The sequence below is a fragment of the Balaenoptera musculus genome, chromosome 12 (genome assembly GCF_009873245.2).
Source record: "Balaenoptera musculus isolate JJ_BM4_2016_0621 chromosome 12, mBalMus1.pri.v3, whole genome shotgun sequence".
Classification (NCBI taxonomy): Eukaryota; Metazoa; Chordata; class Mammalia; order Artiodactyla; family Balaenopteridae; genus Balaenoptera; species Balaenoptera musculus.
Window position 1 is genome coordinate 72,696,372 of NC_045796.1, and position 26,976 is coordinate 72,723,347.

The 26,976-nt window shown below is 42.0% G+C and overlaps 1 protein-coding gene across 1 annotated transcript in view; it reads right to left on the minus strand.

Moving 5' to 3' along the window:
* Window positions 1-567: 567 nt before the first annotated feature.
* MRAP2 (melanocortin 2 receptor accessory protein 2) overlaps window positions 568-26,976 on the minus strand; it is a 35,366-nt gene continuing 8,957 nt past the window's right edge. Inside the window, exons 2-3 of the mRNA XM_036871837.1 lie at window positions 15,716-15,815; window positions 568-2,104 (exon numbers count right to left, since the gene is read on the minus strand). Coding sequence (XP_036727732.1) covers window positions 1,711-2,104; window positions 15,716-15,815 — 494 coding nt within the window. The 3' untranslated portion in view covers window positions 568-1,710. The remainder of the gene's footprint in view (window positions 2,105-15,715; window positions 15,816-26,976) is intronic.

A 26,976-nucleotide genomic window follows, 5' to 3' on the forward strand; every position in this document is an offset into this window, starting at 1 on the left:
GCTCACGGGCCCAGTTGCTCCGCAGCATGTGGGATCTTCCCAGACCAGGGCTCGAACCCGTGTTCCCTGCATTGGCAGGCAGATTCTCAACCACTGCGCCACCAGGGAAGCCCCTAGTTTTGAATCTTAATAATAAATAACCCATGGTTTATATTTTGTTACTTAAGTTATTAATAATAATATTCGCATTAGTAAACGTTATTAAAATCAATGTTTTAATGAATGAAAATAGCAAGTTTAATGAAAATAGCAAGTTTCTTTTTGCAAGACTGTGTGTTAACTACAAGAAATGTTCCATGCTTTGTCCTACTGTTTAGTGTTAGAGTCTTAAAGAATAATATTTTCCTCATAAGACATTATGGGAAAGGGGTTTCTTTCGGTGGAATAATTCCTAAATGAAATCTGGTGCATGACTCAGACCACTGGGATCCTAGAGACGATAGAAACTGAGACACTATAAACATGGAATCATTTTAAAATGAAATGAAAAATTGGATGTGTGAAAACAAAGAAGCTGAGAAATTCTGGTGCAATAAATGGATTTATTTTTCAGCTTAAGCAAGACAGGTGGTAAACAAATCCATAATGAAAACGCCACCCAGAGTTTAGCAGCTGGCCATGCATGCAACGTGACTGCAAAACCAAGTCGTTTCCAAAACAGTGTGCAGGTTTGATTCCTTCATGAAATTAACTGTGGGTTGCCCCAGGCCACCTTGACTATCTGTTGAAGGGTTATTTATAACCCATTCACCATCCCAGCTCAAAGCCCACACACTAGCCGCATGACCATCACTTCCACATCTGCCAGGTAAACAGACAGCCTGGCAAATAGCACTCTCCTTGTTCACTAGCCAATGGCACAGTAGCGCGACCAGACACAGTTACACCAACACAGAGACACAGGAGGCACCTCCCCTCACCCAGCTGACAACCTTCCATACATTTCTGGGGACAGGATTGTCCTACAATGTACCATGAATTGGTACTCATCCCAGGAGAGGAGGGGCAGGGCTGTCTTCAGGTTTGAGCATGGGTGGCTGGAGGGTCTCAGAACTGCTGTTTCAGCACAAGCAATAGAAATGCTAGCCACAGTGACCATGAGAAACGAGTCTCCTGACGTCCCGGTAGATGCTCAGGCCCCTGACAAAAGCTGGGCTCGGTTAAGGGCTGAGTGGGAGTTACAGACCTGGGGGATGCTACAACAAGAGCTAAGAGGCAGCGCCCTGGTTTATTCTGCTTTGGGTATATCCAGCCTCATCCGAATGCAAAATCATAAATTCACAAAATATTAGAGCTGGAATGGATCATCTACCGTGGACTCCACACCTTACAGTTAAAGAGGCGGCAGCCCAGATAGGCCAAGCAACTTGCTGAAGGTAGAGCGTGGTAGTGGCAGGTAGGAATGCAATATGCCAAACCCCATTCAAGAACGCTGACACTGAATACGTGGCCAAGTTTTTCAATGACAAGGAGGATGAGACAGTGTAAATACTCGGTTCCCCAAAAAGCCCCAAATGTGTTTAAAGGCATAAACACTCAGCTTAATCAGCATTCTTCTGAGGGGGCTCTCTTCTCTCTCTGTCTTTCTGTCTCTCTGTCTCTCTCTCTGTATCTCATACACAAACACACACAATCTTGGTGAATGAAGATTTCTTGCTATACAAAGACAGACCCAACATCTTCAGGAAGACACTTTACAAAACATGCCTCTCAATCCAAGTCTTTGTGTGAGGTCTGGGCAACTGGCTTATTTTCTAGAACAATAGGTGGTTCTGAAATCAGGAGATCATCTTCGCCAAAGGAGGAGTTCTGGTCCGTGTGGACGAAGTTGGGGATGTCAAATTTCATGAGCCTGTTCAGCTCTTCCTCTGGCTGTCCACTGCGTCTGATGGCTTCCTGAAGTTGAACTTCACTGTCGAGGGCTGTGGTCTGGAGACCACCTTTGGCCCTGTCCAAGTGGTCCACTTCATTGATGTAGCAGTGAAAGAGGGACCTGGATTCCTCATTGCCCTGTCGAGAAAAGACCTTATCTGGTTCCAGTGGCCTTCCAAAGTCTGACACAAAGCTGTTCATTCTGAATCTCTTCTCCGAAGACTCTGAATTGCTGTAAAGAAAAGCAAAATAAAAGACTGCTTACACTCCAGGTTAGTTACCTGCAGAAGCATGGTTTTCGGCATCTATGGAGTGCAAGTCCCTGTACACAGCATGCAGACAAACATCAGAACTGAGAGACGTCACTTCTGAACATGTACAAATAAACCCAAGGCAAAAGTCACAAGGTGAGGGCCCTTGGACCGTCCTGAAAAGAGACCTTTCGCTGAGGGATCCTTGATATTCTGCATCACACACCAGTGTTTCTCAGTGGGACCCTTGGATCATCTGCATCAGAATTACTTGAAGTGCTTCTTAAGATGCAGGATTCTGGGTTACAGTCTCTCAGGATCTCCGGAGGTAGGGACGGGTAGTCTGTAGTTTCATAGAATCCCCAAGGATCTCTACTCGTGGTCAGGTTTAGAATCACTGGCTGACATCAGGCCGGCCTGAACAACAATACTATCTCACAAGGGTGAGTTTCATGTTTGTCAAAGCACTGTCATATCCATTTATCTCACCCCATTCTCAAAACTGACCCGTGCTGTCACTTAGGCCAAGAATTATTATACGCATTTCACAAAGGCATAAGCTAAGGTAAGGAGGGGTCAGATTTCCTGCTTGATTGACACAATCAGTGATAATAGTGCGAAAAAACTCCAGTTCCTGACACCTTGTTTCATTCAGTGTGGAACAAATTAGCAATTCAATGGTAATAAATCGGTGAATGGATGAATAAAATAACTCTCAATGAGTCCCACGAGTGCCTGACAGAAAGAGCAGGGGCAAACTGAATAACTTGATAGCCCACCTACTTTAATCACCATCCTTTCCAGAGTTATAGAAAGGCGACTCCCACACAGGTAGTGACTCTGTAAGGTGAAGAATCATGTCGGAACACTTGCAAATCCAGGATAGAACCTGACAACAATTAGGCTCCGGAGTGTGTAATCTCAGGAATTTCAGTTCTTAGATCTCTTCTTTCCCATCCCATCACTCAAGATACAGCACTTATGACCAAGTTCTCATGGGGCAGGGGACATGGAATCAAGTTACAGGTCTGAAAAATCTGATCTTAAAAACTAACCTCCAAATTATCAAGAATCACCTGGATTTCAGGGCTCAGCAATTCTAGAAGCTTTGCAATCCAGGCAGCGGAGGGACTTTTATAGCAGATTTATCTCCTGCTGTGATGACCTGGGTGACATCAGATGAGGAATTCCTCTCAGAAGCCTGAGTTTTTCCTTGTAGTGATAAGCCGGATTAACCAGTCTCGTTGCCCACTCCGCAAGGTGATGTGAAGATCAATGATTGACACAGGAGTACAACATTCACTAGGTCATGTACTCACAATTCAGAGAAAAATCATTTGAGAGAGACTGATGGAATTCTATTTTAATGCAAATTTAATAGGAATAGGTCTTATCTTATCTTTCAGTAAGTGATTTTCTTCCCCTTGTTGTCATTTCACCTAAGTTTAAAAGATGTTTGAGAACAGCGATGAGTGTGCCAGCAACCTGTGACCTAAGAAGCTAAAAGGTCACCTAGGAAAAGAGGGGATTAACATGTTTGGAAAAAGCATGGTTAGGACTGCTGGGGTCACACCATCCCCCAATTCCAGGCTAAGGAGCTCTGAGTTCTAGCTTTCCAGCTTGCCCGGAGCATCAGCTGAATGTGAAGGCCGACCCAGAAACCCAGCTGTGTACAGCAGCTCTTCTATAACCCAGGCTACATGTTCTCAGGATTAAATTGAGTCCATTGACCACCATCCACGCCGCTTGCTGAAGAACGAAGGTACAGAAGACCAAGCGTGTTCTGCCCCTCCCCAGGGCAGAGCCCAGGGGATAGACACTAAGATGCCTTCCCTGTTTCACCCCCGCTCTTCTCTCTCCCCATGATCTCTGGGTGTGGTAACAGTGCAATCTGTCTGATTCGCCCTCCTTGAGAACAAGGGAAAAGCCCATCTTTGTTCTCTTAGAGTCTGGTAAACATTACTCAACAGACCATCCTGTTCTTCCTCTTTTGTTTCCCTGACTGATAAACTAAAAAACCTGTATGTGAAAAATTGTGATCACGGACACAGCTTGCTTCTATTCAGTTACTATTCATCTCATTGTTGGGCAATATTTACATACTGAAATCCATAGATCTTAAATGTAAAATTCAATGTGTTTTTATTGATATATACACCCATGTAACCACCCTCCCAATCAAGATATAGAATATTTCCTTTCTTCTGGAAAGTTTCCTTCTATTCAATTTCCAGCCCCTTCAGGTAACACTGCTCTGATTTCTATTTCCATTGATTAGCTTTGCCTGTTCTTGAACTTCCAGTCAATTTCCACCTCCCAGAGGCAATCTGTTTTGATTTTTATCACCGCAGATTAGTTTAGCCTGTTCTTGAAATTCATACAAATGGAAGCATGCAATATATAGTCTTTTGTGCCTGTATTCTTTTGCCCAGCATTATGCTTTTGATGTTCATCCATGATGTCGCATGCAGCAATAGTTTGTCCTTTTTCTTGCTCAGTAACATTCTGTTGTACAAATACACTACAATTTGTTTATGCATTCTACTGTTAAAGGGCATTTGGGTTGTTTCCAGTTTGGGGCTGTTATGAACATTCTTGAAAAGTCTCTTTGTAGATACACGTTTTTACTGTTCTTGAGCAAATACTAAGAGTAGAATTACTGGGTCGTATAGTAGGTGTTTCTTAACTTTATAAGAAACTGCAGAGTTTTCCAGAGTGGTTGTATCATCTTACACTCTCTCCACAACGCATGAGAATTACAGCTGTTCCACATCCTTGTCAGCCCTGGGTGCTCTCCGTCTTTGTAATGTCGGTCATTCTCGTGGGAGTGACATGACACTCAGTGTGATTTTAATGAGCATTTCTCTGATGTCTAATAATACTGAGCATCTTTTCATGCCCTTATTGGCTATTGGTTTATCTTCTTTTGTGAAGAGCCTGTGTGTGAGACTTCTGCCCGTTTTAAAATTGAGGTTATCTTTTGTTATTGATCTGTAGAGGTTTTGTCATACATTCTGAATACAAATCTTTTGGTAGATGTATGTGTTGCAAACATTTTCTCTTGACCTATGACTTGCATTTTCATTTTCTTAAAGATGTCTTTTGATAAGCAGAAGCTTTACATTTCAGTTAACTTCAAATTATTAACTCTTACCTTCTATGTTAGTGTTTTTTATATCCTCTCTAAGAAATAATTGTTGACCCCCAAATCACAAACCCTTTGCTTTCTTCTAGAACCAATACAATAGCCATGAACCACAGATGGCTATTTATTTAAATTTAAATTAAGTAAAATTTAAAATTTGGTTTCTCAGTCATATTACCCACATTTCAAGTGCTCAATGGCCACATGTGGCCAGTGGCCACCTAATTAGCAGCACAGAGAAGATTTCTGTCATCATAGAAAGTTCGATTGGACAGAGCTGTTCTAGGAGCTTCTACTTTGGGCTTATGATCTATGTTGAGATAGGGGTCAAGGTTCATTTTTTCCCATATGTTTATCTTGTTGTTCCAGCACTGTTGTTTAAAAAAAAAACAAAAACAAGAAGAACTTTCTTTTCAATTGACCTTATACAAAAATCATTGTATTTCTGCACACAGGTAATGAAGGATAAGAAAATGAAAAAAAAAATTCCATTCACAACAGCGTTCCTCCCTACCCAGTGGTTACCCAGACACTGAACCTGCCAGCACCTCAACCTTGGACTTCTCAGCCTCCAGAACTGTGAGAAATAAATTTCTGTTACTTACAAGCCATCTAGTAAATATCTATGGTATTTATAGGAGCCTGAACATACGAAGACAATTAGAAAATTCAGAATCACCAAGAATTTTAGTGCCTTTCATTATTTTTGTCACATTCCTACCTATTCTATATTTTGTCATCATGAAACTGAGATCTAGCTAGTGTGTTTGCAAGAAGTTCTCCTGTGTCATCCTAACTTTTGAAAAATGACAACAAGAATAAATTTAACAAAGGATGTGTAAGACCCATCCACTGAAAATTTCAATGTTGCAAAGGGAAATTAAGGAAGACTTTAATATATGAAGAGATATACCAGGTTTGTGGGTTGGCAGACTTCAGGTTAAAAGCCATATTACCATAGACATAAACTATTAAAGTTTCCTTCCTTCAAGGGCCAAAAGCCCTTCTCCCTTTGGTTTTTGTCTGCTAACTTTCACTCTCCAAAGCCTTCCAATAGTAATTCATTATATTTTGTCCAGATTTTATTTAATTTATTTATTTTTTATTTATTTTATTTTTGCTTGCATTGGGTCTTCGTTGCTGTGCTTGGGCTTTCTCTAGTTGTGGTGAGCAGGGGCTACTCTTCATTGTGGTGTGCGGGCTTCTCATTGCGGTGGCTTCTCTTGTTGCAGAGCACGGGCTCTAGGCATGCAGACTCAGTAGTTGTGGCTTGCGGGCTCTAAAACACAGGCTCAGTAGTTGTGGTGCACAGGCTAAGTTGCTCCGTGGCATGTGGGATCTTCCTGGACCAGGGATTGAACCCATGTCCCCTGCATTGGCAGGTGGATTCTTAACCACTGTGTCACCAGGGAAGTCCTTTGTACAGATTTTAAATTGTTATCTGCAAGGTTACACTGAAACATGCTACTCTGCCATTACTGAAACTGGAACCCATCTGCCTAATTCCTCTTGGCCCTTCATGAATCATTTTAGGTGTCACCTTCTTCCCTGACTCCTCCAGTCTGAGTTGGGATGTTCTCCCAGAGGACTGGTGCTTCTCTCCATCTGCCTTCTCACTCTGTATTAAGCCCATTTCTTTACTTGTCTGGCACCCTCCTTAAGACGGTCAGCTCTTGCGGCAGGTATTGTGTGTTTCTTGTCTATGTCCTCAGTACCCAGCACGGTACTAGGCATAGAGTAGGTGCTCATTAAATTTTTGTTAAATGAATGAATGCATCAATCATGAAGAGATCGCGAAACTAAAGCAACTCTTGCCTTGGCAGGAGGCCTCTCCTACAGTTGGGGAAATCAATTCAAGGGCATACCCAGGGTTGGCAATCAATTTGAGGGCATACCCAGGTAAGGTTGAAAAGAAGGACTGGTGAGCCTTAATAGAGAGATGGCCTGTTACTAGAGATCCTGAGTGTGACTCCAGCTCCAGAGATACAAGAGATTCAGCAAACTAGCCACATCTAGGACTGCCCTGCACCTGTTTTTGGCCAAGGGAAGCACTGCCTCTGACTGTACCCTGCAGTGCTCCCCACATCCCCAAGCTCTGTCCTAGAGTCTTCTATGGCGCCTCCTGCCTTGCATTGTTGGAGCTCACAGACCACAGAGCTACTGCAAGGGCATCTTGCACCTTCTATAACTGGCCCACTTTGGAGGCTGCAGGAGACTCAGGTTCCACAGGGGAGACTTTCCACCATTTATTGGTAAGAATGTCTTCAAGAAAGCCCAGTGAACTTCCTCCCCACCCGGCGGTTACTCAGTCTTTAAAGCAGACTAGCCCTCATGAGTCACACCTAAAAACGTTCTTGTACACTTAATGTTGGAATAGCAAAGAATGCTCACTAATTAGGCAGGGGGTATTTTGATGCTGGATGTGGCCTTAATTCAGTTTTCACGAAACATGTGCCATATTGTTAAGGCTGTCTTTCCAACCTTACAAAACATGTCCTGGTAGATAACCTGGGTGCCATGACAGAGAGAAGGAGGCTAGTTGCAAGCTTCCCATCGGCTGAAACTCAGTTGGCATATGGAAAAATAATGCTCACTGGCACCTATTAGAGCAGTTAAAACAGTTTAAAATCAACTTGTTCTTCCACAGCCTTGGTTACACCTGTGAAAATTAAAAATTACAAGGGCTAACATCTTAAATACTACCTTGATTAAAATGATAATTAAAACCAGAAGCCATAAACTTCAATAACTGGAACACTGAAAGAATGAGAAACTTTGAGATGTTGACTGAGCTATCAATTAATATCATGTTATAAGTATCATAAAGAAAAGAAAGGATACTGAAGAATATTTGTACTATAGACTGAATGTTTGTGTTCCTCCAAAATTCCCATGTTGAAACCTAACCCTCCAAGTGAGGCCCCAGTGAGATCCCTCGCTCCTTCCTCCATAGGAGGACACAGTGAAAAGTCCATCATCTGTGAACCAGGAAACAAGTCCTCACCAGACACTGAACCCGCCAGCACCTCAACCTTGGACTTCTCAGCCTCCAGAACTGTGAGAAATAAATTTCTGTTACTTACAAGCCATCTAGTAAATATCTATGGTATTTATAGGAGCCTGAACATACGAAGACAATTAGAAAATTCAGAATCACCAAGAATTTTAGTGCCTTTCATTATTTTTGTCACATTCCTACCTATTCTATATTTTGTCATCATGAAACTGAGATCTAGCTAGCGTGTTTGCAAGAAGTTCTCCTGTGTCATCCTAACTTTTGAAAAATGACAACTGTTTATTTTGATAGAACCGTAAAATCACTTGTTTTACTTATTTAAGAATCTCTATTCCTCATTTTCAGCTTGTTATAAGAAATGCAATTTGGACCTAACCTATTGATCGCGACATCCCCAAACTCCACCAGCCAGAGTAAAAAGACTGTTCAGACTGTTCCGATTCTTGGTCTTTTCTTCTGCTCACTCTGCGTTGTGTCATGTATTGTCAGAACCTGTGGGATTCTCTGTACCGGAACAGAGATCCTCCATCGTGAGCACCCATCCAGTCCTCTGGCATTTGCAGTGCATGTCACTTGCTTCCATGACACTCCCCTACTCACAAAACTTTCATTGATTCCCCAGACTCTTCTGCCTGATCTTTCAGACCATCCTCTCCCACATCACATGGCCTTGCCAGTGTCCGCTCCCCCCAGCCCCCTCGCCAGCCGTACCGTCCGGCCACATGGGACCTGACTGTCCCCCTCTGAGCCTTTGCTTGTGCTGTTCCTCCTACCCCTTCTCTGTCAAAATCAAATACGTCCTTTTCTGTCCAACTCAAATGTCCCTGCCTCCATGGAGACTCTCTGATCTCCCAACAGGAAGGAATCTGCCCCCCTCTGTGCTCCTTTCGATTTTACTGACCTCGCCTTACAGGATGCAGTCCTTCCTGTCTCATGTCAGAGCTATTTGGTATGATCTTTTCTCTCCCATATACTGCTGTGCTGTATGCTATTCATCTTTGCATCTCTCAAAGGGCCTTGCCATCATTCAACCCTCAATCAACGCACCGGACGGCTGTATCTGCAGGTGGTCCAGAGCCCTGATTCCTGTGAAAGGCACAGCCACCTCCAGTGTTTAGGGATGTGCTCCTTCCTCTGTGACCCTACGAGAAGTCAGGTCAGGAGGGCAGACTTCTCCCACCTTCGCTGGCAGAGGGAAAACACCCGTAAGATTCCGGGTTATTCCCTTAGGAATTTTCCAGATTTATGATGAGTTTTTACAAATGGAGTGCCTGCTGCTGCACTGAGTCTTAGCATGCCTGACTATCCTCAGGTTCGCCCCAGTCATGAAAAGTGACGGGCAGTCCAGCCTGTGGGAACCTAGTGTTTCCAGCAGTCACTTTCAGTGGACTTTTAGAGATGCGTAAGCCAAACAAAAACCTGCTAAACTCTGTGATGAACCACCAGTGAGAAAATAATAATAACCACTTCACAGGAGCCATAGCCTGTGCTGAGAGCCTTATCTCATGTAACAAGCCCTAACAGAGGCACCAACCAAACCCTTGTGTGTGTGTGAAAGTGCCTTTTGGTTGCTTTCGTTGGTAGTTCCAACTTGCCAGGGAGATTTCAGTCTCTCTGAGGCAAGAAAGATTCTACTACCTTAGGATGACCCTCAGTACACCCATAGCTGTGCACTCAGGAAACACCTTGTAACTGATGGGGAATTAAAAAGTGACTCCTGAACAAAGGTGTATAACTTGAATCAGATACATAAAGCAGTTGGATTTTTTACCTGTTGATATATGGAGACCTTTCAGAATGGCGGGTCTTCCTTGGGAACCACTCTGCACTACATCTGCACTTAGCTGGTTTCTGTGATCTTGGTCATTATCAAAGACCTTGAGCACAGACATTCTCTCGCTATTAGCTTTTAGGTGCGTTGTACCCCTCCTTTGGTGAGGGTCATATTCAGGTAAATTGCAACTCAAGGTAAAATGTAAGTTCCATTTTTACAAGGTCATGAGCAATCCTGTCCTCACCCCTAAAAGAAGACCATCCCCACCTGGACAAAGTGCACTTAGCAAAGGCTACAAAAGGAGGGTATTTGAGGTGTATGATGTCTGGGGTTTGATCGCTTTTTTAAAAAAAAAGTCCAAAATATTCAACATAAAAATGTGGTCCAAGCGTTTCCCGTACTTTCTCTCTGGCAGATTTATGATAATGGCGTTATAATACTTTAACAAGACAGTAAAGAGAGTAAATAGCTCCTTAGCGGAAAAAGCACAGGAAAAATGGTTCTTTTATCTTCATTGTCTTTAAAGGATCCAGGTAAGAGGGTTTTTTTTTCCCACACACAACAGCAGATATTCCATGAGAAAAATAATCCCCATTAAAGCGGCTTCTTGGACCTAGAAGCTTTTACGAAAGGCGATGTCAGCTTTATAAGAGTCTTTCTCCCTCTTTGGTCTGCTTTCCTAATGCTCACTCATATCTGGTTCTTCTCTCCTCCTGGGCACACAGATTACCCTGCCCAGCCTGGCGGTCAGGTGGGTGTGGCTAGTTCTGGCCAATGATCTGTGAGAGGAAGGGGTGTGTGCCACTTCCTGGCAGAAGAACAGAAGGGCAGGTGTGAGATCTCTTCATGCCCCCTTCCCTGTCCCAGGAACCCGGGAGGCTGAGCCTTGGAGATGCTGCAGCTACAGTGGAGAAGCTTCTGTCCACCCCTTGCCGACCCTCAGAAGACGTGTAGCTTGAACACAATGTAAACCCATGTTGTGTTTTACTGAGATTTGGGGAGCTGTTTGTTATTGTCTCATAGTCTGATTATGGCACATCCTCTCCTGAACAGAAGCCAATGAGTAGGCAGTGACTCTAGAATTGAAGTTCTTATGCTAATATGATCCCAAGTTGGAAACTTCAGGGAAGAAGCCTATCTGTCATCCTTGTATCTTACTCCTTTCAAGGGAATGCTTGTACTCTTCCCATGTGTCAGCAATGATGGATGAGCTCCTAGGGAGACGCTCAGCCTGCCCAGGACGCCTCCACGGAGGAAGAGATAGAACTGAGTGGTAGATTCAACACTAGTCCATTTTGAGCTTGCAGACCTGATTGGGGATCTTAACCAGAATGTCGGAGTCATATTCCAAAAAGATACTTACTGCCTGATATCCTACTTGAGGAAGTTCTTTGTGACCAACTGCCCAGAGAGCCTGTTATATAAAGCAGTCAGGATTCTGACATCCTTCCGAGCCATCACCAAGATTCTCTAGTCTCCTTCCTAAAATCATCTTACTCTTTCACTGAGAGACACACCCAAGGTGAAGGTAGGGTAGAAGGAAGCCACACTTTGGCATGTGTAGCTCCAACGTGAATGCTTAGGGCCTGGCCTTCTCACGGGAGGATGGGTGTCCTCTCCTCCCTCCTGCTCCTTACCTGCACCCCTCAGCTCTCCCCAGGATTCCACCAGCCACGCAGGGGCGGACTGGCCTTCACTGAGAGCCGCCCGCTGTGAGCCCAGCGTGTACCAGCAGCTCCACAGGCATCAGCTCATTTAACCTTTACAGTACTCCTAGGAAGCAGATACTATTTTATTTTTACAAATGAGGAATCTCAAGCAGAGAGAGGTTAAGAATCTAGTAAACTGTTCCAGTACATCTGGAAATGTTTGACTCCAGAGCCCATGCTTCATCCAATATGTGATAGAAGAAAACAAATCTGATTGCTTGCTAATATCTTTGTTGTAATAGAAGAAGGAGATTTAAAATTACTGACATGAGATAATTTAATGTAGTGTTAATAACAGGAGCTTTAGAGTCAAAGAGACTTTAGTTTGAGGCCTGGCTCCAAAGGTTTTGTTTATTTTGTTTTGTTTTTTTAACCTGTGAATCGTCATATGAGTGGTTCAGCCTCATTTTTCTCATCTGTAAAGTGGGAAACTTTATAAATTGAACACTTATAGGATTTACTTCAGCTTTTTGTGAGGACTTAGTGAGATTATACATATAAAATGATCAGCAGACCCTGGCATGTGGCAAATGTTAAAAAACTGCTTTTATTATTAGTCTCTATGATTTATCATTCTTTCCTCCATGCCTAATTATCACAGGCACACTTAAAATTGATTGTTTTATATTAAAGTTGGCTGAATGGAAAAAATAATGTCTATTTTAGAAAAAATTCCTGCCAAATAAATGTCAAGTTTACTAAAATCTAAAATCCTTTTTAATTGCTCCATTTAGGGATTTTTCCACATGTCCGTTTCTTTCAATTTGCTTATGATATACTACAGCCAAATGCCATTTCTTACACTGCCTCAGACTCAAGAAAACATTTAAAATGTGGTCCCGAGGGCTGATCCATTATTGTACTAAAAATAAAAAGGTTAGACTTTCTCCTTAACCTCATTAAAAGCATGTAGAGTTACAATGACCGCTGTTCTTTGAGATGACTCAGAATCGCCATCAAGACAGAAACCATCTACTAGAAGGATGAACTGCCTATTGGAAGACTGGAAATTCAAGTCTCAGCTACCCAGGGTCAATGTGAAATGTTAAGGAAATGTATGTCAGTGTTCTCCAGAGAAACAGAACCGACAGGGTGTGTGTGTGTATGTATGTATTTCTATATCTATCTATCTATCTATCTATCTATCTATCTATCTATCTATCCATCCATCCATCCATCCATCCGGGGTAGGGTAGGGGGACATATTTATTTTAATGAATTGGGTCATGTGACGGTGGAGGCTGGCAAGTCCAAAGTCTGTAGGGTAGGCTGGCAGGCTGGAGACCCAGGGAAGAGTTTGAAGGCAGGCCTCTGCCAGAATTCCTTTTTGCTCAAGGGAGGTCCATCTGTTTCTAGGAGCGCCTTCCAGTGATTGGATGAGGCCCACCCACATTATGGAGGATGATCAGTTTCATTCAGAAATGGTATCTCATCTAAAAAAAACCTTCACAGAAACATCTAGAATAATGTTTGACTAAATACCTGGGTGCCATGGCCTAGACAAATTGACAAATAAAATTAATCATTACAGGAAGTCATGTTCCCTTTTGGGCTAGGGTGTTCCCAACTGTAAAATCACCTGCATCCTGCATCAAACAAATAGATCTCAATAGCCCTGCAAAAATCCATCTGTCCCTCTGAGGAGAAGGAAGATAAAGGGGGTTACTATTCCCTGGCCACTCTACAAGATGTACCCTAATCTGAGTTTGTCCTTGGCTTCTCTTACTACTGCTGTAATCCACACCATATTTTTAAATTTGCTGGACCAATAAAATGAGGCAGAGGCATGTTCAGATGTTTATGAGAACAAGGAGATAGAAAAGGGAAAGTTCATATTTTTTTAGTGGCTTTTTAGTGGCTACTATAGAGATTCTCAACCATGCATCTCCATAGGCTTCAATAAAATGATCTTTTCTTTTCATTTAACATGATTTTACATTTTTTTCCAGACCTTAATGTCTGAAAATAGGTGCGTGATGGGCTGAACTGTTCCCTCTACCTATAACTAGTTGATATAGTTCAAGTGCAGGCTGAAGACTGAAGAGCAGACGCTGCAGACTGTGTGATGAGACACAACGATGAGAATGCCGCTGCCAGGCTGTGAGGATGAAGGGAGATACCAATGGAAATGTGAGGATTTGTGCTCCGTTTCTTCCACTTACTCTCTCAGGTCACTCTCTACCCATCCCCATCCTGCTCTGTGCCCCAGAAAACTGACCTTTGATGGAGGCTCTGGCCGCTGGTTGTGGTGGGGGTTTCACCAGTGGGGAGCAATGGTAAGAAAGGGGTAGGAGAGGGGAAGAAAGGTCTGGATATTTACTGGAGGCTCCCTCCCTGAGAGGTCACACTGGACTAACTGTGTCCCTCGACCTGGGTCACTGCTCCTCTCAGCCAGCCTCTCTGCAGGACTCCTGGTTGCCAATCAGGACCCCCTTCAGATCTAGTGCATCTGTTCCTCAGTGTTCTGAGCCCTGGCATCCTGCACTATCCTGGGGGCCGCCCTCTTCCCGGGCCACAACTTGTGACTAGTCCCTTTATTAAAAGCTCTTCTATATATCCAGGCAAAACTCTAATTCAAAAAGATACATGCACCCCTATGTTCACAGCAGCACTGTTCACAATAGCCAAGACATGGAAACAACCTAAATGTCCATCGACAGATGAATGGATAAAGAAGATGTGGCACATATATACAATGGAATACTACTCGGCCATAAAAAAGAATGAAATAATGCCATTTGCAACCACATGGATGGACCTAAAGATTATCATACTAAGTGAAGTAAGTCAGACAGAGAAAGACAAATACCATATGATATCACTTATATGTGGAATCTAAAGTATGACACAAATAAACCTATCTACAGAACAGAAACTGACTCACAGACATAGAGATCCGACTTGTGGTTGCCAAGAGTCGGGGAGGGATGGGCTGAGAGTTTTGGGTTAGTAGATGCAAACTATTACATATAGATTGGATAAACAACAAGGTCCACTGTATAGCACAAGGAACTATATTCAATATCCTGGGATAAACCATTACGGAAAAGAATATTAAAAAAATGGATATATGTGTATAGCTGAGTCACTTTGCTGTACAGCAGAAATTAACACAACATTGTAAATCAACTATACTTCAATAAAAAAATAAATTAGAAAAAAAGCTCTTCTAATTATCTAATTTGAGTGTGCTATCTGTTGCCTGCTGGGATTGACTGATAAGGTATCCAACATAAGTTATTATTTTTCCCTTTTTTGGAAGAGTTGGGATAAAAGAAAATCCTCTCAAACATTTCTGAGTGTTTTGCAAACCATAACTGACCAAATACATTGTGACATTACTCAGCGTTCTTTAAGCATCCATGTAATCATTTCCTCCATAAATTCAAAGCCCAACATGGATGTTCTTTACCATGCCATGAAGATTATATAATCCTTAATGTTTCTGTTTTATTTCGTTTCAAGGAAGCTTAATGCTGAATTCAGTGACTATTGTTAATAATTAATTCAGTCGTGTATCCAGTAACAACTATTTCTCTGCTCCTCAAAACGTTTTCTAAGCTAGTTTTCATCCTATTTTTGCTATTGTCTTTTTTCACTGTTTTCAGTCTGGCGAGTCATCTAAATTCTTTTGGGAATGAGGAGTAAATACATCCCAATTAATAATCCTTTCAAAATAAAAATTGAGGCTGGATCAGCAGTTAGACTACTGGAACGGACCAAGAAACCCAGGTGCACAAGGGTTCACTTGAAAATGAGCCCCAGAGGCAAGAGGCAAAGTACCAGGAGGAAGGCAGGTCCCATGCAACAGGCACTGGGTCCAGACAGCACATCCATAACCAGGCCCATCTTTCCACCCACTGGAAGCAACCCCAGCCCCGGATCTCATTTCTGTTTCTTCTGGTCCCTGTGGAGTTTCACGGACATTTAGCAACAGCCCAAACTTACTCTCGGTGTGGGGCTCCTGTCTTGGTCAGCAGAGTCAGCACAAAAAACATGAAAATCACAAAGACCGCGAGACCAACCCAAAATCCAATCACAATGGAATCTGCAAGACAGTTAATACTGGGATTAGTATTTCATAGCAGCACAAAACTTAAATAATTGAGGAACCTTTGCTTTTTGATACATGAAATGAGAAAAGACGTCGACAATCTTCTGAGACAATCTTGACCCATCAGTCACCAGGGGACAGGAAAGATGTAGGGATGGGGGAAGAGTCTGTGCCTCCGGATTTCTGTCTCAGGTACCACTAAGATATGTCAGCCCTCCAGACTCTTGGTTTCCACATCCCACTGGAGGAATCTGAGACAGAAAATGGGCTGTCTAGGTCCTCAAGATTCCACTGAAGTGTTTTGAGTTAGAAAATCCAATTTTTAGCAGAAACTGCAATATGAAGTTTAAAATGACTTCTGATTCAAACCAACCCAATTTTGTATTTTCACACATGCTCCTGCTGGCATAACTCAGCTCTTCATTACATCTTGCAGAGAACATACAAATGGCCTCCTGAGAGCTCTTCCTGCCTTCGGCCTTTCCCTGTGCCTCATCTCTGTACAAATCTGCTTTATCATAGCTCTGATAATATTGCTCTTTTATGAAAAACCCTTCAACGAAAACAGACCTGACCTTTTTCAGATTAGAAGAGATTCTGTGTACAAAGAACTTGTACAATGTCTGGCATCTGAGAAAAAGGTAGCCCACGTTTGCAGGCTATTATTGTTCAGATGATCATTTTCTCCCAGTTTACCCCTACTTTAAAACTCATGTTTCCAAGTGGACTAGGGGACATTGTATCCCTGTACTTATCTGAACTCTTAGGCACAGCTTCCTAATACCCACACCTTTTCAGGGGCCCGTACCTTCACCAGCTGGAACAACTGTCCCCAGGCTGGAGCTAATGAAAGTCTATCTATCCTTCAAAGCCCATTCCTTACACCATCTCCTTCACAAAGCCTAATCTCCCCAACTGATGTACTTGCTCCCTCCTCTGAACCCCATGACATTTTTGTCTGTGCTTCTCTACATGGGTCTCTCCTTGATCCTATCATGGGTAATAGTCACTAGCGTATGTCTCTCGGATGGGGATGAGCCCAGGCTGTCTACCAGAACCTGGTACATTCCTAATAGGGTCTTAAGTCTGGGAGAGGCAACAGAGTTGAATTATTATTATTATTTTTAAAAATTATTTATTTATTTATGGCTGTGTTGGGTCTTCGTTTCTGTGCGAGGGCTTTCTCTAGTTGTGGCAAGCGGGGGCCACTCTTCATCGCGGTGCGTGGGCCTCTCACTATCGCGGCCTCTCTTGTTGTGGAGTACAGGCTCCAGACGTGCAGGCTCAGTAATTGTGGCTCACGGGCCCAGCTGCTCTGCGGCATGTGGGATCTTCCCAGACCAGGGCTCGAACCCGTGTCCCCTGCATTGGCAGGCAGACTCTCAACCACTGCACCACCAGGGAAGCCCCCAGAGTTGAATTATTTTACATTTTCTGATCTATTCTAAGAAGTTTACCTATGTGGCAATACAATGAGGATACTTAGCAATTAAAAAAAAAAAGTGAACAGAACTTATACACTAAATGTGTTTAAATACAAAGCATTATTCTAACTAAATTATAAGTATATAGCACTCTAACATGAAGAAATCAGATTAGCAATTTACTTCACATAATTCATACTTTCATTCTACATATACTGTAGCCTAGAGGTTAACAACTTCTATTCAACAACATTTATTCAGCACTCTGGATGCAAAACTAATTTATCTTTCCCGGGGTTAAGAGTGCCAAAGAAACAGGAATTGTAGATTTTGCCTTACAATCTAATGGAAATGAGGCCTAAACAAGACATAAGGACAAGTACCAAAACAACGCATGTGCACAAGTGCAACATGTAACAATAGCATCTCAGTTATGGGGCCACAGACTGCGAAGCATCATTGTGCAGACAAACAACAGCTCAATACCCTACACTTCATCAACTGCCTGCATAGCAAAAGCAAATTCTACAATGACCCACCAGAATTATAAAATCCTCAGTTGAGAATTTAATCTAGTTGTGTTGATTCATTTTCAAGTCTGTTTACTAGGAAGGGGTTCTCATGAGGACAGCTTTCACACCGCCAGTGGTGGCTGGATCGCTATAAGTCCTCCAGTCCCCTATCCCAGAGTGGGCAGGGACGGAGGAGGGTGCCTTTGACCCAGCCTAGTCCCTTGTCCCCATCCTTCTAGTGACCCAGGGGGCGGATCAAAAAGCAACAGTAACGTGGGACCCGGGAGGGTCTCAGCCCTCAGCAAAGTCACGAGGGAACAGAGTGGGAATGAGGAGAGCTTTGGTTAGAATTTGAAAATCCCCATGATCCAATGGCATTTTCAGATGTTTTCTTGATAATGTGGTATCCACGTTTCTCATCACAATATGCTTTAAGCAGCTTTGCTTATTCACATTCTTCTCCAAAGGAAATTCTGCTTCCTCAGATTATTTCCATTAATTCTCCTCCACCTCATCCTATGTCACATGGCCCAATCCCAGGGCACTTTCTCACCCTGAGCCCCCTTCAGAGAATATCAGAGATCTCCATCTCATCCCAGGAATAACCAAACTCTCTTGAAGTTTTATTTATATGCCAAGTTTCACGGACGTGAGTATTGCAGTAACAGGAGGAATGCACAGCCTCTGGTCTTCCCCAAAGCACCCTTTCTTGGAAGGAAGTCAGAAGAGAGGTTTACATAGAGTGAGTGAGGCTCCAAGGAGCCCGGTTCATTAAGGAAGCCAAGAAAGCCTTCCACAGGGGGTTCTAATAGAGCCGAACAGCTACTTCTGTCCTGTCTAGAGACTGAGCTACTTGGAGAACATTATAGTAAGAGGGTAGAGCAAATTGCCCAGAGGAATTCCAAATAGGATGTGTCATAATAAAATGACTTTCCCTTAGCCTGACCTCTAATGAATGGAATGAAACAGAGCTGAAAGCTGAAAGCTGCACGGTTTTCACTGGTATGATCTGTTTCTCCATGTTTTCCACTATAGGGGAGGACGAGAGCAACTATCCCATCCCTTTTCCCTCCCCTCCACCCCTCACACCAGGCAGAATGGCCATCATCAAAAAGTCTACAAACAATACATACTGGAGAGGGTGTGGAGAAAAGGGAACCCTCCTACACTGTTGGTGGGAATGTAAATTAGTGCAGCCACTATGGAGAACAGTATGGAACCAAAAATAGAATCACCATATGATCCATTAATCCCACTCCTGGGCATATATCCAGAGAAAACCATGGTTCGAAAGGATACGTGCACCCCAATGTTCACTGCATCGCTTTTTACGATAGCCAAGACGTGGAAGCAACCTAAATGTCCATCGACAGAGGAATGGATAAAGAAGATGTGGTGTATATATATACAATGGAATACTACTCAGCCATAAAAAAAGAATTAAATAATGCCATTTGCAGCACCATGGATGGACCTAGAGAGAATCATATTAAGTGAAGTAAGTCAGAGAAAAACAAATATAATATGATATCACTTACATGTGGAATCTAAAGTAATGATACAAATGAACTTATTTACAAAACAGAAACAGACTCACAGACTTAGAAAACAAAATTATGGTTACCAAAGGGGAAAGGATGGGGGGAGGGATAAATTGGGAGTTTGGGATTAACATATACACACTACTATATATAAAATAGACAACCAACAAGGACCCACTGTATAGCACAGGGAACTCTGCTCAATATCTTGTAATAACCTAAATGGGAAAAGATTTTGAAAAAGAATAGATATATGTATATGTATAACTGAATCAGTTTGCTGTACACCTGAAACTAACACAACATTGTAAATCAACTATAGTCCAATATAAAATAAATTTTTATTTAATTAATTATTTATTTATTATTTTTTCTAAATTTTTGGCTGCAGCATGCAGCATGTGGGATGTTAGCTCCCTGACCAGGGATTGAACCCACGTCCCCTGCATTGGAAGGTGGAGCCTTAACCACTGGACTATCAGGGAAGTCCCTAAAATAAAATTAAAAAAAAAAAAAGAATAAATTGTGACCTTTCCATCTCGTGGTTGTATGAAAAATGAGGGTTAATGCTTAATTTGAAAGACAGGGTTCAAGACACCAGAGCCAGCACTGTCTTCACACCACTTCTGGTTCCTACAGTGTTAGGGTTAGTTCTGTGGTATGAATTCCTGGCAAGGAGCCGACAGTGGGGTTCTAGTATTTGCCTCTACTGTGCTCCCGATCACACGTCTTACTCCAAGCCTTCACTAGCTCTAGCTCTGTTTCCTATCTTGATGAGCCAGCTTCCTGCTGACTCATCCATGCATGTATGTGGCATTATCTGCAAGTTGGCACATGACAAAAGTACAGACTGTGGCCACCACTGATGACTCAGAATCAGAGGATGCTCCTTCAGTCTCATCTCCACACAGCTGCCAGAGCGGTCCTGCTAAAATGTAAACTCATCGACTCACAGGCTTTTGCTTCTGCTTTTCTAAAAAACCATGTCTCACCTAGCCAAGCCCTTCATAAATGCCCCATTTCTCTCCCTCCCTAAATTTATAACACAATTCTTGAGAGATCTGTCTGTACATACTTCCTCCAGTTCCTCTCCTCTCATTTTTTATTGAACCAATTCTAGCATTTTTTACTCCTAACACTCCACTGAAACTGCTTTTAAGGTCATTGCCAGTAATTTCTACACTGTAAATCCAAGAGTCAAGTCTCAGCCCTCAACTTACTTGACCATAATAGCAGCATGTGACACATTCCATGGTCTCATCTTCGAAACCCTTCCTTCACTTGGCCTCCAGGAAACCACAATCACACAATTTTCTTCTTACCTTTCTATAAATTCCATTCAGGCTCCTTTGCTGCTTTCTTCTGAACATCCCCCAATTTCTAAATGCTAGTGTGTCCCAGGGCTCAATTCTGGGATCTCTTTAGTTTTCTAATCAATACTCATTCAACCAGCCTCTTGGGTTTGAACATGTGGATGACTCTCAAATTTAAACCTTCACTGTACACCTACCTCTCCCCTCATGTCCTCTTGGAGGTCTGAAGGGGCTCAATTGAACAAGTCCAAAAGTGAGCTGATGGTGCTGTTTCTCCCAGTCTTCCCCATCTCAGTCAATGGCAATTCATCCTGCCGGTTACCCAGATCACAAGTTTCAAATCATCCTTGGCCCTTCTCTTTCTCTTGCACCCTACTGCCAATTGCTATACCCTACTGCCAAACCATTGACAAATCCTGTCAGATCTGTCTTCAAAAAGATCCAGAGTATATGTACTTCTTACCACTCCACTGCCCCCACCATGGTCCAAGTCACCTCAGCAGCTGCCTGGATTTCTGCAATAGCCCCCTGCCTGGTCTCTGCTTCCAATCTCATCCCCTTCCTTCCCCAGCTGCAGAGTGATCTTACTGAAACCCAAGCTAGGTACCACGTTTCTGCTCCAAACCCTCAAATGACTTCTCAGAGAAAATGTCATAAGTCATAAGTCCTTAGCTTGACCTCTAAGGCCCCAGTGCCCTCTTCCCCATCACCTGACTTTGTCTCCTGATGTTCTGCCTCTTATTCACCCCTCTGGCACCAGGCTGACCTCCTCCTTGTTCCTTGTGTGTTCCATTTTGTTCTTGCCAAGGAGCACTTTCTGGAATGTTCTTCCCAAGGTATCTTATAGCTCAATCTCTCACTTCCTTTAGGTCTTTTATCATATTTCTCCTTCTCAGGAAGGTCTTCCATGGCCATTCTAGCTATACTTTCACCTCGACTCTTCACATCTCCTTTCCCTACTTTATCTTTTATCACCATCTGGCATAGTTCATCTATTTAACTTACTTATTATCTCTCTCTCCCAGTAAAATGCAAGATCCATAAGAGAAAGTGTTTTGTCTTTTCTATTCACTGTTGTATCTCCAGTGCTTAAAATAGTGCTGCACATAACAGGTACTCAACAAATACGTGCAGAATGAATGAATGAATGAATGTCCATTCTGCTGGTACCCAGTGTATGTCAGATATATGTCCACTTCTGATAGTTACAAGGTTTAATACCAGATCCAAAACTGAAGGCAAAAGGAGAATTTACAATGACCATCAGAGGTTGTTTCTCAGATGAAAGACCCTTTGGAGGTAGGAATCTTAATTTCAGCAGGCAGGAGAACTTAGTCTAACTAGAGATGTAGCTATTGCTGCTATGAAGATCCATTACAGGTAAAATAAATGAAGGTAATTGCTATGGTCATTCCTATCTTCATAAGTGCTTCCCATTGAAATGACTCACTTTTATTCTTTTGAAACTGTACCTCACTGGCTTTGAATTTTGCTCAGCCAAACAAGGAGACACACTTGAAGGCCAGAATTACAGCATTTTAAAGTGGAAGAGACTATACCAAGGTACACAGTACATAGTTGACTTACTTTCCCGTATGTCTTGGGGTTTGTTCCTGAAGCTAAGGGCCTCTACTTTAATCAGATCTCTTAATCAAAACAGTAAGGACCCACCCAGGAATTTTTGTTTTTTCCTAATGGGAATGTTAAAACAAAAGCACTCCTTATTAATGATATAGTAAGTAAAGTAAGTATGTAGTGTATCATACTTCTCCCCACATTTTGCAGGAATTTTTTCCAGCTATAATCATTTCTAAATGTAATATGCCCCAAAGAGATTTTCAACTGTTTCTGGAAATGCACCAACCAAAACTACAGCAGCAAGCTGTTTTCTCTGCCCCTTAAACTAAGAAAAAGAGACAGGAGCAAAATGACACAAAAATAAAATCTGTGTCACCAAGCTGTAAAAGCTTAGATTACAGGGAAATATATGGCAATTTGCCCAGTCATTTTGATTTCCACTAAAATTCTTAACAGCAAGTATCCTTACCTACAGATTTCCCCAGAAAATAACAGATTAAGGAATCAAAGTAAGTTAAAGGGGGTGATTTCACACCCTGACGGCGACAGCCCTCCATCAGATAATTGATGACAGCACATCCTAATGGATTCCATGTACTTTATTTATTTATTTTTTTACTTCCACAAAGAAGTACTGAGAAGACATCAATACAGGAATGAGCAAAAGCATTTAATTATTACTATTCACTTCAGGGGTAAAGGATATGTGGTTTAGTTAATGATTTTTAAGGAACAAAAATAGAAAGCTCTTGATCCAGGAAATTAGTAACTCTGAAGCCCTTTACAGTCCCATCGCTGGAGACCAGAGGGCAGGAACCAGCCAGGGTATCACTGCTCCTGTCCCTCTAATTGTCCAGCCAGATGCTCTGCCACAGCCATCAGCAATCACTAGCATCCAGGCCCTCAGGACCTATACATGAAGCCCCGGCTCTTGTGGTCCTTCCTGCAATGAGGGAGTGGGAACAAAGGCTAAGCACTTAATTAGCTGGAATTGGGAGTTGACCACGATGGAGACTCAGGAGGCTCCTGAGCTCCTGTCCTCCCACAGACACACGGAATATACAGCTACATATGGAGCAATTCCCTCTGAAAGAGATCCAGAAACTAGCTGAGCAACTCCTACACATCTGACAAATGATTTCCTACTCGCATCCAAATGAGTAGGAAAGTTAAGAGAGACAAGGGGGTGATTTCACACCCTGATGAGACACATTCTTGCCATTAACTCCACCCCCAGCACAGCAACAGAGCAATCTGAGGTAACCCCCAACTCCCACATTCTCCCTGAGGAAGGGTTTGGACCACATATCTAGAGCCCCACTGGAGGCAGTTCAAGATGGTGGTGTAGGAAGTTCCTGAATTCACCTCCTCCCACGGACACAACAAATCTACAACTACATAGGGAATACTTCCTTCTAAAAAAGACCTGAAAACTGGACAAACAGAGCCTCCACAGCAAAGGATAAAAAGACAGCACTGAGACAGTTAGGAGATGCAGAAACACAGCCTCACCAAAAAAAAAAACTCCACCCTAGGTGCAGCGACCTACATTTGGGAGGGATCTCAAAAATACAGAACTTTTCTCTAAGGAGTGAAGGGGTCTGTGCTCTATAGCAAGCACCCCAAATCTTAGATCCTGCATAGGAGAGACAAGCCCCCAAAATGCCTGGCTTTGAAAACCAATGGGGATTACGTCCGGGAAAAACACAGATCTGTAGGGAATGGAGAACCTGCTTTTTAAAGGGCTCACAGACTCCCTTGCCCCAGAATCCAGCACAGAAACACCCGTTTGAAAAGCACATGGACTATTCATGAAGGAGACCCATTAACTAATCTTCAAGCATCTGCTGGAAAGGCAGGAACCTGCTGGGACTCTTTCTGGTGATGGACACACTGGCAGATGCCATTCTTGTGATTTCATTCTACCTTGCTAATGCCAGCACTGGTGGGTGCCATTTTGGAAGTCTCCCTCTAACCTGTCAGTGCCAGTAGGTGTGCCCCACTGAGAGCTCCACCCACCCCTGTGCCACAGATGGGTTGGGCAAGACCCCTGCCCACCCCTGCACTGCAGCAGGCTGGCACATGCAGCCCATACAGGGGATGCCCCTTGAGTGCCCAGCTCTAGTGGCCAGGGCGTCTGGGCCCCACAGGACTTCCTACACAAGGCCACTCCTTCAAGACTGGAGGAGGCAGCTTTTTGGCCCAATACACAGAAACAAACACAGAGAGTTACTCAAAATGAGGAGACAGAGGAATATGTCCCAAACGAAAGAACAAGACAAAACCTCAGAAAAAGACCTTAATGAAATGGAGATAAGCAATCTACCTGATAAAGAGTTCAAAGTAATGGTCATAAAGATGCTCACTGAACTTGGAAGAATGGAGGAACACAGTAAGAGCTTAAACAAAGAAAGAGAAAATATAAGAAAGTACTAAGCAGAAGTTAAAGAGCTGAAGAATATAATAACTGAACTGAAAAATAAACTAGGGGGGTTCAACAGCAGACTGGATGAAGCAGAACAGACCAGGAAGACAAAGCAATGAAACTCACTAAGACACAGGAGCAAAAACAAAAAAAGAATTTTAAAAAGTAAAGATATCTCAAGGGACCTTTGGAACAATGTCAAGCAGAATAACATTCACATTATAGGGGTCCCAAAAGGAGGAGAAAGGGCCAGAAAGCTTATCTGAAGAGATATTAGCTGAAAACTTTCCTAGTCTGAAGAAGGAAATAGACATCCAGGTCCAGTAAGTCTAGAGAGTTCCAAATAAGATGAACCCAAAGAGATCCACACCAAGACACATCATAATTAAAATGATAAAAGGCAAAGATAAAGAGAGAATCTTAAAAGTAGCTAAAACAAAACAAAAAGCAAAAAAAAACTTTACATATACAAGAGAAACCCCATAAGGCTATCAGTAAATTTTTCAGCAGAAACTTAGCAGGTGAAGGGAGTGGCATGACATATTCAAAGGGCTGAAAGGAAAAAATTCCAACCAAAAATTCTCTACCCAACAAGGTTATCATTCAGAATTGAAGAGATTAAGAGTTTCCCAGATAAGCAAAACCTAGAGGAGTTCATCACCATTAAACTGGACTTACAAAAAATGTTAAAGAGACTTCTTTAAGCTAAAAAGAAATGGCACTGATTAATAACATAAAAACATACCTGAGTGAAAATCTCACTAGAAAAGGTAAATCAATAGTAAAGGTAATAGATCAATCACTTATAAAGCAAGAATGAAGATTAAAAGACAAAAAATAGAAAAATTAACTAAAACTAAAATAATTAGTTAAAATATGCATAAAATAAAAAATGTAAAAGATGTCATCAAAAATATAAAACATGAGGGAGGGAGTAAAAAAAAAAGTAACCTTCTGGAATGTGTTCAAATTTAAGTTGTTATCAACCTAAAACAGACCATTATATGCATAGGGTGTCATATGTAAACCACGGTAGCCACAAACAAAAACTTATAGTAAATACACAAAAGAAAGAGGATTTAACCTAAACATAACACTAAAGACAGCCATGAAACCACAAGGGAAGAGAGAAAGAGAAAAAGAAACAGAGAGGAACTACAAAAACAATCAGAAAATAATTAACAAAATGGCAATACGTACATATCTATCAGTAATTACTTTAAACGTAAGTGGACTTAATTGTCCAATCAAAAGACACAGAGTGACTGAATGGATAAAAAAACAAGACCCATCTGGATGCTGCCTACAAGAGATCCACTTCAGAAGTAAGGACACACACAAATTAAAAGTGAAAGGATGGGGAAAGATAGTCCATGCAAATGGAAACTAAAAGAAAGCTGGTGTAGCTATACTCGTATCATACAAAATAGACTTTAAAACAAAGAATGTAATAAAAGACAAAGAGGATATATATAATGATAAAGGGGTCAATGCAGCAAGAAGATATAACACCTAAAAAATATATATGCACCCAATATAGGAGCTCCACAATACATAAAGCAAATATTAACAGGCCTAAGGAGCGAAATTAACAGCAACAAACTAACAGTAGGGGACTTTAACACCCCACTTACATCAATGGATACATCATTCAAACAGAAAATCAATAAAGAAACACTGGGCTTAAACGACACATTAGAGCAGACAGACTGATTTCAAAATATACTACAAAGCTATAGTATCAAAACAGTATTATATTGGCATAAAAACAGACACACAGATCAATGAAGAAAAGAGAGAGCCCAGAAACAAACCCACATATATATGGACAATTAATCTATGACAGTGGAGCCAAGGACATAGTATGGGGAAAGGAGAGTCTCTTCAATAAATGGTGTTGGGAAAACTGGACAGCCACATGCAAAAGAATGAAACTAGATCACTCTTTTACACTATACACAAAAATTAACTCAAAATGGATTAAAGGCTTGAATATAAGACTTGAAACCATAAAATTTCTAGAAGAAAACATAGGTGGTAACCTTATTGACATCATTCTTAGTGATTTTTTAGAGATCTGACTCCAAAGGCAAGGGAAACAAAAGCAAAAATAAATAAATGGGACTACATCAAACTAAAAAGCTTCTGCACAGTGAAGGAAACCATCATCAAAACAAAAAGGCAGCCTACTGAATGGGAGAAATCTCTAAATCATATATGCAAAAGCAGTTAATATAAAAAATATAGAGAACACATACAACAACAAAAAACACACACAACTCTACTAAAAAATGGGCAGAGGATCTGAATAGACATCTTTCCAAAGAAGACATACAGATGGCCAAAAGGCACATGAAAAGAT